We start from the raw sequence: 20,873 nt of genomic DNA on the forward strand, positions 1-20,873 counted from the left end.
GAAATTGGAAGGTATTTATAAAATTTTTATTGCTTTATACCAAACTCAGAATTGGAACTTTTTACATTTGAGTTTCACTTTTTAGAAGTATGTTTTAAGCAAGCAAAAACAAAATGGGATGTGAAGAATTGAGGCATGCAACCCAATAGCATAAATGTCCTTTTTCCCCCCAAATATGGTCTAGATGAGTTATTATAAACATTGTTTTTATTTTTTTGAGACAGAGTTCTGCTCTTGTTGCCCAGGCTAGAGTGCAATGGCGCCATCTCGGCTCACCGCAACCTCCACTTTCCTGGTTCAAGGGATTCTCCTGCCTCTGCCTCCCAAGTAGCTGGGATTACAGGCATGCACCACCACGCCCAGCTAATTTTTGTATTTTTTAGTAAAGACAGGGTTTCTCCATGTTGGTCAGGCTGGTCTTGAACTTCTGACCTCAGGTGATCTGCCCACCTCGGCCTCCCAAAGTGCTGGGATTACAGGCGTGAGCCACTGCACCTGGCCTTATAAATATCCTTTTAACTAACTCAGTAACTGCCATATTTTGTTGGGTTGTCTTCTTAAAAGAATATAAGACTAAAGTGTTAATGTCACTTGGTGTTACATTTCCTTACAGATTTTTGTATAGTCTAATTTGGTTAATCCTTGTGACATTAAAAACACATACACTTTTTAAAAAATTACTCTTTAAGTCTTGATTTCTGTCATTTCATTTTGAACCAGGGTAATGAAGAATAATTTAAGTCTATTCTTCTGATTTGGGTGAAAGATTATAAGCACACATTTTTCCTGATTCCATAATGAATCTAGTATCTAAAGGGTTGTAAATCATCCTTAAAGTGTCACTTCCTTAATCGCTGAGAAGATACTAGTGGTCTTCAATTGCACATTGCACATGTTTACTCTTTTGCTGCTTTTTTTTTTTTCCAAACAGTGTTTACCGCTGTTGTCCAGGCTGGAGTGTAGTGGTAGCACAATCATGGCTCACTGGAGCCTTGATTGACCCCCTGGGCTCAAGCAATCCTCCTGTCTCAGCCTCCCAAGTAACTGGGACCATTAATGCCTGGCTAATTTTTTGATTTTTTGTAGAGACAGGATCTTGCCATGTTACCCAGGCTGGTCTCAAACTGGGCTCAAGCAGTCCTGCCTTGGCCTCCCAAAATGCTAGGCTTACAGGTATGAGCCATTGTGCCTGGCCTACTTTTGCTTCTTAAAAAAAAAAAATCATTTAGCCAGCTGACACATGCAAAATTTTAGTAATTGTAGATCATTATCAAATTTATATTTTGAAGACAGTTATAAGATATCTGTATCTATTGGTGCCATTTTTTGTCTTTAACTGATAGGCATCTCCCTGATCATTTGCTTGATTTGTTGAATAATATCAAGTAGAAATGAAAGGTTTTTTTGTTTGTTTGTGTTGTTTTTTTTTTCTGAGACAGAGTTTCGTTCTTGTTGCCCAGGCTGGAGTGCAATGGCACAATCTCGGCTCACTGCAGCCTCTGCCTCCCGGGTTCAAGCAATTCTCCTGCCTCAGCCTCCCGAGTAGCTGAGTTTACAGGCATGCACCACCATGCCCAGCTAATTTTGTATTTTTAGTAGAGACGGGGTTTCTCCATGTTGGTCAGGCTGGTCTTGAACTCCAGAGCTCAGGTGATCCGCCTGCCTCGGCCTCCCAAAGTGCTGGGATTACAGGTGTAAGCCACTGCGCCCGGCCTGTTTTGCTGTGTTTTGTTTGACAGTTTCAGTGTCGCCCAGGCTGGAGTGCAGTGGCATGATGTACAACCTCTGCCTCTCAGGTTCAAGCAATGCTCATGCCTCAGCCTCCTGAGTAGTGAGTAGCTGAGATTACAGGCATTGCCACCATGCCTGGCTAATTTTTGTATTTTTAGTAGAGATGGCGGTTTCACCATGTTGGCCAGGCAGGTCTCAAACTCCTGACCTCAAGTGATCTGCCCATCTCGGCCTCCCAATTTGCTGAGATTAAAAGTGTGAGGCCGGGCGTGGTGGCTCACGCCTGTAATCCCAGCACTTTGGGAAGCCGAGGCGGGCGGATCATGAGGTCAGGAGATCGAGACCATCCTGGCTAACACGGTGAAACCCCGTCTCTACCAAAAATACAAAAAATTAGCCAGGCATGGTGGCAGGCACCTGTAGTCCCAGCTACTCGGGAGGCTGAGGCAGGAGAATGGCATGAACCTGTGAGGCGGAGCTTGCAGTGAGCCGAGATCGTGCCACTGTACTCCAGCCTGGGTGACAGAGCAAGACTCTGTCTCAAAAAAAAAAAAAAAAAAAGGAAAAAAAAAAAAAAGTGTGAGCCACTGCAGCCGACCTGAAAGTTTCTTTTTTTTGAGACAAGGTCTCACTATGTTGCCCCTGTTGGAGTGCAGTGGCATGATCAGGGCTCACTGCAGCCTTGCTTTCCCAGGCCCAAGCAATCTTCCCACCTCAGCCTTGCAAGTAGCTGGGACCACAGGCATGTGCCACCACCCCTGGCTAATTTTTGTTTTGTTTTTTTCAGAACAGAGTCTCTGTCACCCAGGCTGGAGTGCAGTGATGTCAATCTCAGCTTACTGCAACCTCTGCCCACCCCCGGGGATGGTTCAAGCGATTCTCATGCCTCAGCTTCCCGAGTAGCTGGGATTACAGATGCATGCCACCACATCTGGCTAATTTTCTGTATTTTTAGTAGAGACAGGTTTCACCATGTTGGCCAGGCTGGTCTCAAACTCCTGGCCTCATGTGATCCACCCACCTTGGCCTCCCAAAGTGCTGGGATTACAAGCGAGAGCCACTGTGCCTGGCCTGGGAATTGAAGTTTTTTAGTGTTTGGAATAGTTTAAAACGTTTTTTATTTGGAAATTTCTGGGTTTTGAAATGTATATGGATTGGCTGGGCACCATGACTCATGCCTGTAATGCCAGCACTTTGGGAGGCCGAGGCGGGCGGATCACTTGAGGTCAGGAGTTTGAGACCAGCCTGGCCAACATGGTGAAACGCTGTCTCTACTAAAAAAAACAAAACAAAACAAAACAAAACAAAATTAGCCAGGTGTGGTGGCGGGCGCGTCTGTAATCCCAGCTACTCAAGAGGCTGAGGCATGAGAATCACTTGAACCCGGGAGGCAGAGGTTGCAGTGAATTGAGATCGCGCCACTGCACTCCAGCCTGGAAAACAGAGTGAGACTCTGTCTCAAAAAAAAAAAAGTATATGGATTAAAACTAGAGGGACAAGGATGGTTGTTTAGAGGTGACATCTTGACCATGTAACCTAGTAGTTTTTTTAGTTAAATTAGTTGTGTAAATGGACATGTGTCATCACAGTTGGCACTAAAAACAGCAAGAGGGTTATTAGATATTCAGTACTGGGTTAGTAAGTCAAGTCACAGTCAAAATCTGCTGCTTTGGAAAACAGGTTAGTTTACTGAAAGTGATGTATTGGAACACAGACTATAGTCATTTCTTTCACCTGTCTAAATAGATAAAATCTTCCAGCCTCACACCTGTAATCCCAGCACTTTGGGAGGCCGAGGCAGCGGATCACCTGAGATCGGGAGTTCGCGACCAGCCTGACCAACATGGAGAAACCCTGTCTCTACTAAAAATACAAAATTAGCTGGGAGTGGTGGCTCATGCCTGTAATCCCAGCTACTTGGGAGGCTGAGGCAGGAGAATCGCTTGAACCTAGGAGGCAAGGTTGCAGTGAGTCGACATCGCGCCATTGCACTCCAGCCTGGGCAACAAGAGTGAAACTCCGTCTCAAAAAAAAGAAAAAAAAAAAACTTCCTCCAGGACAGACTTGATGTGAATTTACTATAAATATATTGTGGCGGAGTGGGGGTGGTGCACACCTGTAATCCCAGCACTTTGGGAGGCCAAGAGAGGCAGATCGCTTGAGACCAGGAGGCCAGGAGTTTGAGACCAGCTTGGGCAACATGGCGAAACCCTATGAAAAATACAAAAGTTAGCTGGTGGGGTGGTGTGTGCCTGTAGTCCCAGCTACTAGCTACTTGGGAAATTGAGGCACAAGATTCGCTTGAACCTGGGAGGAGGCTGCAGTGAGCCGAGATCACAGTACTGCACTCCAGCCTGGGCAACAGAACCAGGCCCTGTCTCAAAAAAAAAAAAAAAAATATATATATAAAATATATATTCTATATTAATATATTAATATAATATATATAGAATATAGAATATATATTTTATATGTAAGAAATATTTAAGCCAGTTAGAATTGTCTTGTTAATGTGTTGTCTTAAAGGGGAGTTGGAAATAAAGTATCTTGAAGACAGCTCTGGCCTAAGTGTCAGATCTCTGGACTCTAGTTCCAGGTTAGATTCCAACAAGGTTAGTGATCTAGGACGAAATATGTTTCCTGAGTCTCAGTTTTGTTACTTAAAATCAAGAAGTTTGAGTTTGTGATTTTAAAAATCTATAACATTAATCCCATGATTCTTTTTATTATTATTTTTTGAGACAGAGTCTCGCTCTGTCGCACAGGCTGGAGTGCAGTGGCGCGATCTTGGCTCACTGCAACCTCTGTCTCCCGGTTTCAAGTGATTCTCATGCCTCAGCCTCCCGAGTAGCTGGGATTAGCACGCACCACCACACCCAGCTAATTTTTGTATTTTTAGTAGAGACAGAATTTCACCATGTTGGCAAGGCTGGCCTTGAAGTCCTGCCCTCATGTGATCCACCCACCTCAGCCTCCTAAAGTGCTGGGATGACAGTCATGAGCCACTGCATCTGGCCCTAATCCTGTGATTCTAAGCAATATTCAAATTGTGTTAATTTCAAAAATTAAGGACTTATTTCCATTCACATCTGCATGGCCTCATCCAGTTCCATGGCTTCAAATACTGTGTATTATACATTCTATAAAATGCTGAGGACCCATATCTCTCCCACCTCTATTTGTAGCTGTTATTTCCTGGATGTCTAGTAGGCACCTCAAATATCACATGACTGAATCAAACTCTATGACTTTCTCTATTTCCTCCACTAAATCTGTTGCTCCCATGCTTTTCTCATCTCCACAAATTCACCACAGTCCACAATAGCTCTGCTGAAAACCTGGCAGTCATCTTTTATTCCTTCCTTTCCGTCCTAGCTCACATCCAGTTTATCTATTGGTGCTTTGAGAGCTGCTTCCAGAATACACCCAGAATCTGATCACTTCTCAGTCTTCACTGTTTAAGCCACTGGTGGTTTTCTATGTCTTTTAGGCTGAAATCCACATTCCCTACCTGCAGCCCACATCCAAACAATTTACAGGGGGATTCCTAACCCTCCTTGGTGTCCATCCTGTCACTCATTAATTAGCTCAGGCCTTCTTACCCTTGGCATGGACTGCCAGACCCTCCAGTCTCTATCCCTCTTCAATGCGTCTCACAGCTACCACAGGTGGGCAGCAAGCCACGGGGGGCGTGGGGAGCATAAACTTATCTTGGAATGTCACTCGTTGGTTTGCTTTTTTTTTTTTAATCAACTATGTTGAGGTAAAATTTACATACAATAAGTCATGTACAGTTAAAGGGTACAGTTCAGTGAATTTTGAAAAATGTGCAAATCTATTCAATGACCACTAAAATCAAGATACAGAACTTTTCCATCATCTTTAGGTGTAAGAAAGTAAAATAGTACAGAGGCAAGTAAAGTAAAAATGTGAGCCTTTCTCCAACTCCATTATAGCTTTTTGCAAAAACAACTCAACATGGCCGGGCGCGGTGGCTCATGCCTGTAATCCCAGCACTTTGGGAGGCCGAGGCGGGCAGGTCTCCTGAGGTCGAGAGTTCAAGACCAGCCTGACCAACATGGAGAAACCCCATCTCTACTAAAAATACAAAATTAGCTGGGGTGGTGGTGCATGCCTGTAATCCCAGCTACTTGGGAGGCTGAGGCAGGAGAATCGCTTGAACCCAGGAGGTGGAGGTTGTGGTGAGCTGAGCTCACACCATTGCACTCCAGCCTGGGCAACAAAAGCGAAACTCCGTCTCCAAAAAAAAAAAAAAAAAAAATTCAACATTTCTGTTTGTGTTGCATGAGACAATACATATACATTTTTTTGGTGCCCAAACTCTCGAATAATGTTCTCAATCTTGACTGTACTTCAGAATTACCTGGGAAGCTTAAAAATTCCCAGTGCACAAGAAGCACTCCAGGCCAATTAAATCAGAACATAGGGGTGGAACCCAGGCTTCTATTTTATTTATTAATATTTTAGAGATGAGATTTCTCTGTGCTACCCAGGCTGGAGTCATCATAGCTCACTGCAGCCTCAAACTCCTTGGCTCAAGTAATCTTCTTGCCTCAGCCTCCCTGGCTCAAATGATCCTCTCACCTCAGCCTCCCCAGTAGCTAGAACCACAGGCGTGCCAGCACACCTGGCTAATTATTTTGCTTATTTTTTGTAGAGGGTCTCGCTATGTTGCCCAGGTAGGTCTTGAACTCCTGGGCTCAAGCCATCCTCCTGCCTCGGCCTCCCAAAGTGCTGGGATTATAGGCATGAGCCACCATGCCCGGCCCTTTTTTTGTTTTTTTGTTTTATTTTTAAGCTTCCCAGTGCAAGCAATGTTGAGAACTAATCTTTTGCCAAAGTATTTTTAGCTCTTTGTTCTCTACTAGGTTAACACCTACCGGGTCTTCAAATCTCATCTCAGAGTTCACTTCCAAGGGAAACGTTTTTTCTGAATCCCTCTCCAATGGTGGACTCTCCTTGCTGTATTACATCTGCTTGTGTTTTTAGTCAAGTCTATTATTATTATTATTTTCTTTGCAGAGAAGAGGGCTACGTTGCCCAGGTCTTGAATTCCTGGGCTCAATAGATCCTCCCGCCTCAGCCTCCCAAAGTGCTGGGATTTCAGGCGTGAGCCACTGTGCTGGCTTTAGTCATCTCTGTTTCCCCGGATAGACTGTGAGCTCCCCAGGATCTAGCACAAGCCTGGCATACGACAACATAAATAAATGAGTGAATGTATACATGAATAAAGAGCGTGTATGGAGAAAGCTGCCGCATTATTTAGCGCAAATTAAGGCAGATATCAGCCTGCCCAGGACGCCTCTTTGGCTCTGGCGCGAAACACCCTCACGGGCCGCCGAGGCTGACGCGCTGCGCTCCATCGCACTAATCAGCCGGGCGTGGTGCGGGGGGCCGGGAAGACTGGGCGGGGCGAAGGCATCACCTTTCGATGGAGCCGGCGCTATGCGCCCTCCAGTCGAGGTGGGGCGCTGTGGAAGAGCGGCAGCTTCCGGTCGGCTTTTCTCTTCCTTCGGCTGCCGGCGCCAGCACGTCCTGTTTTCGTTGGTCGCGCTGGGATGGCCGCCGCTGCTGTAGCTGCTGCTAGTGTTTAGCGCTGGTTTTTGCCGGGCGTTGAGGGCAGCGCAGCCTCGTTGTTTGTCCGGTTCGCCTGTGCGTGGTACTCAAGGGCACCAGCATTCCCGCGGTCGGCAGCATGGGTCGGGAGTCACGGTGAGGCAGAGGGCCGAGCGGGCTAGCGGGCGAGGGGCTTCTTGGGGTCGTGAGAAGAGGCGGGAGTTGAGGTGGCCGCCGGGCCGGGCCAGGCCTGGCGCGGCCCCACGTGCGGCCAGCGCTGCCCCGCGGGCATTGGAAGGGCTGGGGGACCTCGGCTGAGGGAGTGGTTGTGTTTGGGCCAGCGACGGCTTCCCCTGCACTACCATCAGAGGGTTCGAGCCCCTGGAGCGGGAACAACCCTCCAGGACGTTAGTGATTGGGCACCACATCCCGCCACTTCAAGGGAGCCTGTCCTGATTACTTCAGTCAGAAGTGATCCCAGTTGGATTGCTTATTGCTTCGCGTTTCCAACATTTCCTCGACTCCTGTCATTCTGTATTTTAGTTCTTTGTGCGCGTATGATCTTTTCCCAAGTTACTTGAAAGGAGCGTGTGGGCAGACATTTTTACCGCATCGACAGCACTGTACACGACTAGGCTTTTACTGGGCTACGATAAATACTTGTTGCGTGGGCATTTACTTCGCAAATAGATTTCGTATTTAAGCAGGTAACTTTGTTACCTGCTTTTCTGTCCTTTTGAAGTTGTGGACTATGAGCTCTTATTAGAACTCATTAGATCTCATCACAACTTTAGATTGTTGATAGATTGTTAGGAACCTTGAGATTTTTATGTTAAAAATGACTGTTTGCTATGTATTTAGCAATGACTGAAAGATATTTTATGTCTAGGAACAATGAAGGCTTTTGTTGTTAGTGCTAACAGGTCTTTGTTGAGGTACAATTAACAATCAGGGAAATGGACAAAACGTAAGGGTAAAGCTTGATGAAATTTAGCAAATATATAAACCGTGTAATCATCACCTGGATGAAGATAAAAAATATTTCTTTAACTACAGAAAATTCCTGTGACGGTGTTTTAAATCTCCGGAAGGCTGTCCAGACCAGAAATCTGAAAGTGATATTTATTTGACTCATTCTTCTCTCTCACTACGCACAGCCTGTTAGATTCTACATCCTTTCCCCATTCCGGTTGTCCCTGACTTAATTGAGGCCCTAATTATTTATTGTCCAGACTACTACACCTGTTTTAAATTGATTATTCTCTGAATTGATTGTCTTCCTCTGTTGCTCTCCTAATTGTTAGATCCCTCACTCTACAGCCAGAGTGACACTTCTGAAGTAGAGATAAGATGATGGCATGCCCCTGGCTTAGTCTCCATTGGTTTCTACTGCTTCCAAGATTAAATTTAAACTGTATGACAGCCTTCAAGGCCCTTCACAAGAAGGTCCATTCTAGCCCGTCAGCCTTCTCCTTTACCTCTCTGGTGTGCATGGCCTGTGCTCTAGGTTTGTTCAGGGAATCATGAAAGGCTCAGAGGTGGGAAGGCGCGAGGTGTTAGAGAAATAGCTAAAAAGCCCAATTTTTCTGCATATGTAGGTTTCATGAAGGGTTTTTATCTTTTTTGAGAAGTAGTAGGAGGTAGGTCCTGAATAGGACTTGGGCCCAGAAAGCGGGTGGACTGTAGATTTTGAAGATCAGAATTTGTTTGTGAACCTTTGAAGATTTTGAGTAAAAAGTGTGTAATAGAATCAGAATTCTCCTTAGCAGCAATGAGTAAGATTTAATGGAAAAGTAATAGAAACAGGAAGACCACAGTCTTTAAGAATCTCCTAGGTAGATATGTCTGATATAGAATAGTGACGGTTGGAACTCTGTGGAGGTGATATAATGTGAAGGGAATTACAGAGGTGAAATTGGTATTACTTGGTTGTTTTTTTGTTTTTGTTTTTGTTTTTGAGACAGAGTCTCGCTCTTTTGCCCAGGCTGGAGTGCAGTTGTGGGATCTCGGCTCACTGCAAGCTCCGCCTCCAGGGTTCATGCCATTCTCCTGCCTCAGCCTCCCTAGTAGCTGGAACTACAGGCGCCCGCCACCGCGTCTGGCTAATTTTTGTATTTTTTAGTAGAGACGGGGTTTCACCGTGTTAGCCAGGATGGTCTCGATCTCCTGACCTCGTGATCCACCCGCCTCGGCCTCCCAAAGTTCTGGGATTACAGGCGTGAGCCACCGCGCCCGGCCTGTTTTTTTTGTTTTTGAGACAGGGACTTGCTCTGTCTCCCAGGCTGGAGTGCATTGAAACAACCTTGGCTCACTGCAACCTATGCTTCCCAGGTTCAAGAGATCCTCCCACCTCAGCCTCCCTAATAGCTGGGACTGCAAGCGTGTGCCACCACGCTTTGCTAATTTTTGTATTTTTTGTAGAGACAGGGTTTCACCATGTTGCCCAGGCTGGTCTCAACTCCTGAGCTCAAGCTCTCTGCCCACCTTGGCCTGCCAAAATGCTGGGATTACAGGCATGAGCAGCTGTGCCCAGCCAATTGGTGTTTTATTTATTGTATCGAATGAGAGCAAGAGAAAAATATTGATGATGACTGATGTTTTGAGCCTAGTGACCGGAAGTTGGTATGATTAATGGTTTGGGGAGGGAAGGGTAACAAGTTTGGGTTTCTACAGGTTGAACTTGAGGTGCTTGAGAGATAATCAGGTGCATTCATCTCCTAGTGATCTTATTTAGGTTTATAGCTTTAAATAGCCTTTGTACACTAATAGCTGTCCAGTTTATATATCTAGAGAAACCTCTTCCTTGAACTCCAGGCTAATATTTCAACTATATACTATATATCTCCACTTGGATACCTAATATTCTGATCCACCTTCTCCCTAGATCTATTTCTCCCTCAGCCTTCCCATCTTAGTAAATGGCAACTGAGTGATTTCTCTCTTGCTGTCACACTTGACATTTAGTTAATCATTAAATCCCATCATTGCTAGCTTCAAGATATCCAGATTTTGATATTTCTCAAAATCTTTCCACCTTCCATTTTGATCTATGCCACCACTATCTCATGCCTGGATGATTGCTATAGTGCTGGTCTTTGCTAATCCTGCCTATTCTTTCTCCTTTTGTCCTTGCCTCCCTTTGTTTGGTTTGTTCTTCTCTCAGCAGCCACAATAATACTTTAAAAACATTAGGCCAGGTGCAGTGGCTCACACCTGTAATCCCAGCATTTTGGGATTACATTAAGTGGAAGGATTGCTTGAGCCCAGGAGTTTGAGACCATCCTGAGCAACATAGCAAGACTCCATCTCTACAAAAATGAAAAATAAAAAAAAAATAAATAGGTGGGCATAGTGGCACACGCTTTTATGCTTTTGGTCCCAGCTACTTGGGAGGCTGAGGTGGGAAGATGCTTGAGGCCGGGAGGTTAAGACAATCCTGAGCAACATAGTGAGACACCATCTCTACCCAAAAAAAAAAAAAAAAAGTTGGTGGGCGTGATGGTGTGTGCCTTTGGTCTCAGCTACTCTGGAGACTGAGGTGGAAGGATTGCTGGGGCCCAGTAGGTTGAGGTTACAGTGAGTGGCAATTGAGCTGCTGCATTCCAGCCTGGGTGACAGAGTGAGACCTTGTCTCAAAAAAGAAATTTAAAAAAATGATAAAAAGGCTGCATGCGGTGGCTCATGCCTGTAATCCATCCCAGCACTTTGGGAGGCTGAGGCAGGTAGATCACCTGAGGTCAGGAGTTCCAGACCAGCCTGACCAATGTGGTGAAACTGCCTCATCTACTAAAGATACAAAATTGGCTGGGCGTGGTGGTATAGGCCTATAATCCCAGCTGCTTGGGAGGCTGAGGCAGGAGGATCGCTTGAACCCGGGAGGCAGAGGTTGCAGTGAGCTGAGATGGTGCTATTGCATTCCAGCCTGGGCAACAGAGTGCAACTCTGTCTCAAAAAAAATAAATAAAATAAAATAAAAATAATTAGCTGAGCGGCCGGGCGCAGTGGCCCACACCTGTAATCCCAGCACTTTGGGAGGCTGAGGCAGGTGGATCACGAGGTCAGGAGATTGAGACCATCCTGGCTAACACGGTGAAACCCCATCTCTACTAAAAATGCAAAAAAAAATTAGCCTGGCGTAGTGGCGGACGCCTATAGTCCTAGCTACTCGGGAGGCTGAGGCAGGAGAATGGTGTGAACCCGGGAGGCGGAGCTTGCAGTGAGCTGAGATTGCGCCACTGCACTCCAGCCTAGGCAACAAAGCAAGACTCTTTCTCAAAAAAAAAAAAAAAAAAAAAATAGCTAAGTGTGGTGACGCATGCCTGTAGTTCCAGCTTCTTGGGAGGCTGAAGTGGGAGGATTGCTTGAGCCTCAGAGAGTTGAAGTTGCAGTGAGCTGTGATCACACCACTGCACTCTATCCTGGATAATAGAGTGAGGCCTGTTTCTAAAATAAAAATAAAAACATTAACGAGGTTGTGTCACTCCTCTGCTTAAAGTCTTCCAGTAGATTTTCATCTTGGTTTAAAAGACAGAGTCCTTATATAATGGCCAGTAAGGCCTTCCAGGTTTGGCTTCCCTGCTGTTTTTCTGACCTCGTCTTATGGCACACTGTGTCACTCTTTCAACGCTAGCCACAACTGGCATCCTTGCTGTTCCTTAAACTCACCAGTCAAGCTTCCTCTTTAGGGACTTTGCACTTGTGCCTTTTGCGTGGAAAATTCCCTGTATATCTACATGGCTCCTTTATTTCCTCTAAGCCTCTGTAACAAATGTCGTATTTATATTGTATATAAACATATTATATACAGTGTTTGTTTCTTCACTTGTCTGCCGTCTTTTCCTTTACCAGAGTGTAAGCTGCCTGGAGCTCAAAGGCAGGAGCTTGGTCTGTTTTGTTCACTGTCCTTGCCTCTCTTTCAAGACAGATTTTCCACCTCTACATGTGTCTGTGCTGAAGCAGAAGAGTTCATTTTTTCCCTCCTAATTTTAGAAAAATTCATAAAAAGTTCTTTGAGTGTTAAATTTGTCTGCTGAAATTATTTTTAGAAAAAATGTAATAAAATGTAATAGAAGCTAATGGTGTTTGCTGAACTTAATCTTTGACTTATTATTGTTCTAGCCACTATCGAAAACGATCGGCATCCCGGGGTCGCTCTGGAAGTCGGTCTAGAAGTCGCTCACCCTCAGACAAAAGAAGTAAACGTGGAGATGACAGACGGTCTAGAAGTAGAGATAGAGATAGGAGGAGAGAGAGGTCTCGTAGCAGGGATAAAAGAAGATCTCGGTCAAGGGACAGGAAGCGTCTGAGGTAAGACATTAATTAATTTCCAAAAGACCAGTGATAAATTGGGCCTTCTCAGCTATAGCAGGCTTCTTGAAAAGTATGTTTTCAACTGGAGTTTGGTGGCCCAATTGCAGGCACTTTTCTTTATCCCCAGCTTGTTTGATTAGACCCAGAAGGATGTGCCTACAAAGACTCTATCAAGCAGTGTTTTTTTTTTTTTTTTTAAATCTTTTTTGGGACAGAGCCTCACTCTGTTGCGCAGACTGGAGTGCAGTGGTATGATCTCAGCTCACTGCAACCTCCACCTCCTGGGTTCAAGCGATTCTCATGCCTAAGCCTGCCAAGTAGCTGGGATTACAGATGTGCACCACCATACCTGTCTAATTTTTGTGTCTTTAAAAGAGACGGTGTTTTGCCATGTTGGCCAGGCTGCTCTCGATCTCCTGGCCTCATGTGATCCTCCCACCTTGGCCTCCCAAAGTGCTGGGATTACATGTGTGAGCCACCGTGTCCGGCCATCAAACAGTGTTTTTAGTTTGGAAACTTTAGGCTGTATTTCCTGTAACCCAAAGACATCCCTTGAAGCCCTCTGAGGGACATACAAAATGAAGTAAAAAGTAAAGTAATAAGTTATATTCAAGAGGGTTCTATTCCAATTCTGCTCCAGGAGAGCTGACCAAGGTGTTAATTTTCCTTCCTTTTTTTTTTTTTTTTTTGCCACCCTTGTAGAAATTTGTAAAATTTCCTTCCTCTCTCCCTCCTTCCCTCCCTCCCTTCCTCCATCTCTCTCTTCCTTCCTCCCTATCTCCTTCCCTTCCACTCTCTCTCCCTTCCTCCCTCACTCTTTCTCTCTTTCTCTTTCTTTCTTCATTTTGCTAAACAGTGTGTTTAGAGCAGCCTCTAAAGCAGACAGAAAAAGGAAACAAAGCAGACTCTCTCCAAGCCTCTTAAACTATTTTAATGAGCTGTCATAGATTTAAACTAAAGAGCACCTTATTCTTTTTTTTTTTTAATTTATTTTTTTTTTTGAGATAGAGTCTCACTCTGTCACCCAGGCTGGAGTGCAGTGGCACGATCTAGGCTCACTGCAACCTCTGCCTCCTGGGTTCAAGTGATTCTCATGCCTCAGCCTCTTGAGTAACTGGGATTATAGGCATGCTCCACAACGCCTGGATAATTTTTGTATTTTTAATAGTGACAAAGTTGGCCAGGCATGGTGGCTCATGCCTGTAATCCCAGCACTTTGGGAGGCCGAGGTGGGTGAATCACGAGGTCAGGAGTTTGAGACCAGCCTGGCCAACATGGTGAAACCCCATCTCTACTAAAAAAAAAAAAAAAAAAAAAAAAAAATTAGCCAGGTGTGGTGGTGCATGCCTGTAATCCCAGCTACTTGGGAGGCTGAGGCAGGAGAATTGATTGAACCCAGGGGGCGGAGGTTGCGGTGAGCAGAGATCATGCCATTGCACTCTAGCCTGGGCAAGGAGCAAAATGCTGTCTCAAAAAAAAAAAAAAAATTAGCCAGCATGTTGGTGCATGCCTGTATTCCCAGCTGCTCGGGAAGCTGAGGCAGGAGACTTGCTTGAACCCGGGAGGTGGAGGTTGTAGTGAGCTGACATGGTGCCACTGTACTCCAGCCTGGGCGACAGATCAGGACTCCATCTCAAAACAGAAAAAAAGAAAATAATCTTCTGTGCACACCACACCCAGCCAATTAAAAAAAGCTTTTCATAGAGATGGGGGTCTTAACTGTGTTGCTAGTGGCCTCCCAAAGGGTTGGGACTACAGGTATGAGATACCATACCTTGCTCAGTTTCTCATTAAAATAGGAAAGGAAGACAAGATTGTGTTGTGAGTGGATCATAGAAAGAATTTAACTTTATCCTTTTCAGACATTGGAGTACATTGTTGTTACATAGGATTCAGGGAAAATATTCACCCATGACAATGTGGATAGTGCTAACTAATTCATTTTCACATTTTGTGGTCCTAGGAACAATTTCACACAATTAATTCAAGTACTTAAGTGAAAATGGTTATTTAACATTTGGTCTTTGACTTTTGGGTGTGAAAGTAGAATCACAAGATTTTAGGGCAAGAGGGATTTGAAAGATGTCTAGTGAAGTCTCCATATTTTATAGATGATGAAACTGAGACCCGGAAAGTTGGAGATCTGACCATCATGTCATTAGTTACCAGGAGTAGCAGGATAGAAATTCTTGCCTCTTCATCTTCAGATCAGTGATCTTTTAGTAGACCCATTATGCCCATCCTTATACTTAGGTTTAGGCTATCTGAAACTAGATATTCTATCTTAGACTATCGATTTTCAATCGATGTTAATTACAGATTTATTATGGTTTTTTCACAAACATCTTTATGAAATTAGTATTCTCTGGCCTGGCATGGTGGCTCACGCCTGTAATCCCAGCACTTCGGGAGGCTGAGGCAGGCAGATCACCTGAGGTTGGGAGTTCGAGACCAGCCTGACCAACGTGGAGAAACCCCATCTCTAAAAATACAAAATTGGCTGGGCATGGTGGTGCATGCCTGTAATCCCAGCTACTCAGGAGGCTGAGGTAAGAGAATTGCTTTAACCCAGGAGATGGAGGTTGTGGTGAGCTGAGATCGTGCCATTGCACTCCAGCCTGGGCAACAAGAGCAAAACTCTGTCTCCAAAAAAAAAAAAAATTAGCCGGGCATGGTGATGCACATCTATAATCCCAGCTGCTGGGGAGGCTGAGGCAGGAGAATCACTTGAACCCAGAAGGCAGAGGTTGCAGTGAGCTGCAATTGTGCCACTGCACTCCAGCCTGGTGACAGGTGTGAGATTTTGTCTTTAAAAAAAAGAAAGAAATAAATTAGTATTCTCATTTTTTTCGTTGAGCACTTATAAGACTTGGCTTTACTTCATTGAGACCTCCGCCTTTAATAATGGTAGTGATTAAGATTCTTTCAATGTGGGACAAAATCCTGATCTGAAATAGTAGCTCCATTTGGTCGTAGAATAAATGAAAAGTGTCCCCCTTTCAGACGTTCCAGAAGTAGAGAGAGAGACAGAAGCCGAGAGCGAAGAAGATCTCGAAGTAGAGACAGGAGACGCTCAAGGAGTAGAAGCCGGGGCCGGCGATCCCGATCCTCCAGTCCTGGAAATAAAAGCAAGAAAACTGAGAATAGGTAATGTTATCATTGGGCTGCATCTATAGTGCAGACTGGGGACTGCTTCCCTTCTCTGCGCCTTTTTTTTTTCCTTTAAGTTTATATTTATAGAGAATTAACTGCATTTGGCTCCTACCATGAACTGTTCGCAGTGTTTTATTTTAATTGGTTATAATGTTTATAATTCAACTGGAAAATAATAGATTCTGTCAGTTTTAACATTCAATACATTGTATTCTTACTTAATACATACTATCGATCAGAAATGTATTTTATAGACATCTTTGTAGAAACTCTGTTGTTTTCTTTTCAGACAGGGTCTCACTCTGTTGCCCAGGCTGGAGTGAAGTGGCAAGAACATAGCTCACTAACCTTAAACTTGTAGACTCAAGCAGTCCTCTCACCTAGGCCTCCAAAAGTCCTGGGATTATAGGTGTGAGCCACTCTGCCCATTCTGGAAGTTCTATTTCAATTAAAAACAAAATGTAAATTCAGAAAAAGTGAGCAAAATATAAACATATAGTTTATTAAGGTTGGGCGCGGTGGCTCATGCCTGTAATCCCAGCACTTGGGGAGGCCGAGGCAGGCGGATCACGAAGTCAGGAGTTCAAGACCAGCCTGGCCAACATGGTGAAACCTCGTCTCTACTAAAAATACAAAAATCAGCTGGGCGTGGTGGCACATGCATGTAATCCCAGCTACTCGGGAGGCTGAGGTGGGAGAAATGCTTGAACCTGGGAGGTGGAGGTTGCCGTGAGCTGATATTCGCACCATTGCACGCCAGCTCTGGGCAACAGAGCAAGACTCTGTCTCAGAAAAAACAAACAAAAAAAATGTAGTTTATTAAGTAATTATAAAACAAACATCATATGCCCACCATCAAAGTCAAGAAATAAAACATTGTCAGTATTGCATGAGTCCTCCATTTATCTTCTGTAACCTAACTCTCTACCGCGTAGGGGAAACCACTGTTGACTTTTGTGCTAGTAATTTTCTTCATTTCCTTATAGTTTTACACCTGCATTTGCATCTGGAAAAAAATAATTTAAATTTATGTTTTCTTTTTATCTTTACATGAATGGAGTCATGTGTTCTTTTGTGTCTTTGCTCAACATTGTTTGAGATTCACGTGTTACCTACAGCAGTAGTTCATTTTTGTTGCTGAGTAGTATTCTGTGGTATAAATATCCCATAATTTTGTGTGTGTGTGTGTGAGCAACAAGGCTGTTTATTTCACCTGGGTGCAGGCGGGCTGAGTCCGAAAAGAGAGTTACCGAAGGGAGATTAGGGGTGGGGGCGTTTTATAGAAAAGGAAGATTAGAAAGAGGAAAGACTCAGCGATGCTTGGGGTTGGGACTGAGGGGACAGACGAGAGGGAAAGAAGGAAGATTTGGGACGAGTTGCATGGGAACAGAGACTAGGGAGGGACTGATGTGTAAAAGAATGTCTGGACGTCAGGCATCTCAGACCATTTGCCCATTTTACAAATTGGTGAGATGTTCCTTGGGCTGGTCGGTCTGAGGACCCGAGGTCGTAGGTGGATCTTTCCCATGGAGCAAAGAGCAGGAGGACAGGGGATTGATCTCCCAAGGGAGGTCCCCCGATCCGAGTCACGGCACCAAATTTCACTCACGTCCGTGTGAAGAGACCACCAAACAGGCTTTGTGTGAGCAACAAGGCTGTTTATTTCACCTGGGTGCAGGCGGGCTGAGTCCAAAAAGAGAGTCAGCAAATATCCTATAATTTATCCATTCTGCTGAAGATCGATGTTTGTTTTAACTTTTGGGCTATTAGCTTTTGTGTGTGTATCTCCTGGTATATATACACATAACTTTTTCCTACTGTGCATTTCTAGGAGTGAAACTGCTTGGTTGTGGAATAAACGTAGCTTTGTTTTTAGTAGTTAATCTCAAATTGCTTTTCAAAGAGTTTGTGCTAATGATACTTCTACTACCAGTGGATGAGAATGCTGTTACCCTGTACTCTTTTCAGTATTTGGAATTGTCAGTCCTTTAAATTTTTACCAACTGGATAGATGTGTAATAACAATATTGTTATTGTTTCAATTTGCAATTCCCTGATTAATAATGAAGTTGGAGTTGAATACTTTTTTTTTTTTTTTTTGAGACAGAGTCTCAGTTTGTTGCCTAGGCTGTAGTGCGGTGGCACTTCCTGCCATCTTGCCCAGCTAATTTTTATGTTTTTAGTGGAGATGGGGTTTTGGCATGTTTGCCAGGCTGGTCTCGAACTCCTGACCTCAAGTGATCTGCCCGCCTCGGCTTCCCAAAGTGCTGGGATTACAGGCGTGAGCCACTGCGCCCAGCCAAGACTTGTCTTAAAAGTTACAGAAATTAGGCCGGGCGCGGTGGCTCACGCCTGTAATCCTAGCACTTTGGGAGGCCGAGGTGGGCGGATCACCTGAGGTTGGGAGTTGGCGACCAGCCTGACCATTGTGGATAAACCCCGTCTCTACTAAAAATACAAAATTAGCTGGGCGTGATGGCGTATGCCTGTAATCCCGGCTACTCGGGAGGCTGAGGCTGGAGAATCGCTTGAACCCAGGAGGCGGAGGTTGCGGTGAGGTGAGATCGTGCCGTTGCACTCCAGCGTGGGCAACAAGAGTGAAACTCCTTCTCAAAAAAAAAAAAAAAAGTTAACAGAAATTAGGGCAACGTGCAATTTGTTTAGCAGTGGACAAACAGATTAGTGAACCATGTAAAGAGCCCAGAAAGGCATCCATACACATGGTAATTTGATAGATGACAGAGGTGATGATGTAATAAGTGAAGATTTTTTTTTTTTTTTTTTTTTTTAACAGCCAAAGTCTCGTTCTGTTGCCCAGGCTGGAATGCAGTGGTGCAATCTCGGCTCACTGCAACCTTCGCCTCCCGGGTTCAAGTAATTCTCCTGCCTCAGCCTCCCGAGTAGCTGGAAGTGCAGGCGTGTGCCAACATGCCCAGCTAATTTTTTGTATTTTTTAGTAGAGATGGGGTTTCACCGTGTTAGCCAGAATGGTCTCGATCTCCTGATCTCGTGATCCACCCGCCTCGGCCTCCCAAAGTGCTGGGATTACAGGCGTGAGCCACCGTGCCTGGCCAGAAAATTTTTTAAATTGCTCTAGGGATATCTAGTATCCTTTTATGAAATAAGACTGCCTACCTTATTCTGTGTACAAAAAGCAGTTCCAAGCAAAGACCAAATTAGATGGCAAAATTCTAAACCTTTTAGAAGTTTGTACTAGAGAGTATCTTCTTCTTCACCTCTAGGTATCTTACATCAAATCTGGAAGGATTTCTAAACTACTTTAAAAAGCACTAATTATAAAGGAGAAAAAAGATTGACTAATTTGATTACATTAAAATTAAGAAATTTTATTCATTATGAGATGCCGTAAGTTGGGGTGCGTAAACAAGTTGGGTTTATTCCAAGAATGGCAGGTTATTTTAACATTAGAAAATCATTAGACGTCTGGGTGAAGTGGCTCACGCCTGTAATCCTAGCATTTTGGGAGGCCGAGGTGGATGGATCACGAGGTCAGGAGTTTGAGACCAGTCTGACCAACATGGTGAAACCTCGTCTTTACTAAAAGTAAAAAAATTAGTCAGGTGTGGTGGCGCACACCTGTGATCCCAGCTACTCAGGAGGCTGAGGCAGGAGAATCACTTGAAGCCGGGAGGTGGAGGTTGCAGTGAGCCGAGATTGCGCCACTGCACTCCAGCCTGGCCGACAGAGAGAGACTCCGTCTCAAAAAAAAACCCCAAAATCATTAGAACATTAGAACATTTGAAATGCATGTCCCTTGGGATTTTAAATGTTATTACATATATAAATTATCTTGCAGAATATTAAGATATTGGTCTGTTTCTTCATTTATCACATTTTAACTATCCTACCTATAAACAAACTATATTGTTTGTATGTAGTATGTTCAGTTTTTCTTGGGTTGAATTTCCAAATATTTAGTAATGCTTCCCATTAGTGTCATGGGATTAATTTTTTTCGTTATATTTTCAAGGTTTTTTTTTTTCTTTTTTTTTTTTGAGGCAGAATCTTGCTCTGTCGTCAGGCTGGAATGCAGTTGTGCAATATCAGCTCATTGCAACCTCTGACTCCCTGGTTCAGGCTGTTCTCCTGCCTCAGCCTCCTGAATAGCTGAGATTACAGGCACGTGCCACCATACCCAGCTGATTTTTGTATTTTTAGTAGAGACTGGGTTTTTTTTTTTTTTTTTTTTTTGAGATGAAGTCTTGCTCTTGTCTCCCAGGCTGGTGTGCAATGGTGCAATCTCGGCTCACTGCAACCTCCGCCTCCCGAGTTCAAGCGATTCTCCTGCCTCGGCCTCCTACCCCTGAGTAGCTGGGATTACAGGCGACTGCCACCAAGCCCGGCTAAGTTTTGTACTTTTAGTAGAGACAGGGTTTCACCATGTTGGTCAGGCTGGTCTAGAACTCCTGACCTCATGTGATCCGCCTGCCTCGGCCTCACAGAGTGCTGGGATTACAGGCGTGAGCCACCGCGCCCGGCCGAGTTGGGGTTTCACCATATTGGCCAGGATGGTCTTGATCTCCTGACCTCGTGATCTGCCTGTCTTGGCCTCTCAAAGTGCTGAGATTAGAGGCATGAGCCACCATGCCCAGCCTCCAGGTGTTTGTTAATGGAATGTGAAAACACAGTTGACTCTTAGAAGTTTATTTCTTACCTAAATATCGGAATACAAGTCTAATAAGTGTACTTATGTATTTTTTGTTTTAATTTAATAGAGACGAGGTCTCACTGTATTATCCTGACTGGTCTCGAACTCCTGGGCTCAAGTGATCTTCCTGCCTTGGCCTCCCAAAATACTGAGATTACAGGCATGAGCCACTATGGCTGACCCAAGTTTTTTTTTTTTTTTTTTTAAAAAGAGACAGGGTCTCACTTTGTCACCCAAGCTTGAGTGCAGTGATGGGATCATAGCTGACTGCAGCCTCGAACTACTGGGCTCAAGTGATCGTCTTGTCTCTGCCTCCTCAGTAGATAGGACTGCAGGTGCACACCACCATACCCAGCTAATTCTTAGTATATTTTGGAAAGATTGGATCTTGTTATGTTCCCCTGGCTGATCTCTTTAACTCCTATTTTCAATT

The 20,873-nt window shown here is 44.4% G+C and overlaps 1 protein-coding gene across 3 annotated transcripts in view; it reads left to right on the forward strand.

Moving 5' to 3' along the window:
* The first annotated feature begins 7,238 nt into the window (after positions 1-7,238).
* The window catches only part of DDX46 (DEAD-box helicase 46), a 73,634-nt gene continuing 59,999 nt past the window's right edge, over positions 7,239-20,873 (forward strand). For 2 of the 3 annotated variants that reach the window (XM_019028207.3, XM_019028208.4), the window contains exons 1-3: positions 7,239-7,464; positions 12,427-12,615; positions 15,622-15,765. In XM_019028207.3, coding sequence (XP_018883752.1) covers positions 7,448-7,464; positions 12,427-12,615; positions 15,622-15,765 — 350 coding nt within the window. In that variant the 5' untranslated portion in view covers positions 7,239-7,447. The remainder of the gene's footprint in view (positions 7,465-12,426; positions 12,616-15,621; positions 15,766-20,873) is intronic. The other variant, XM_055386646.2, reaches the window with a different exon arrangement.

The sequence above is a fragment of the Gorilla gorilla genome, chromosome 4 (genome assembly GCF_029281585.2).
Source record: "Gorilla gorilla gorilla isolate KB3781 chromosome 4, NHGRI_mGorGor1-v2.1_pri, whole genome shotgun sequence".
NCBI lineage: Eukaryota > Metazoa > Chordata > Mammalia > Primates > Hominidae > Gorilla > Gorilla gorilla.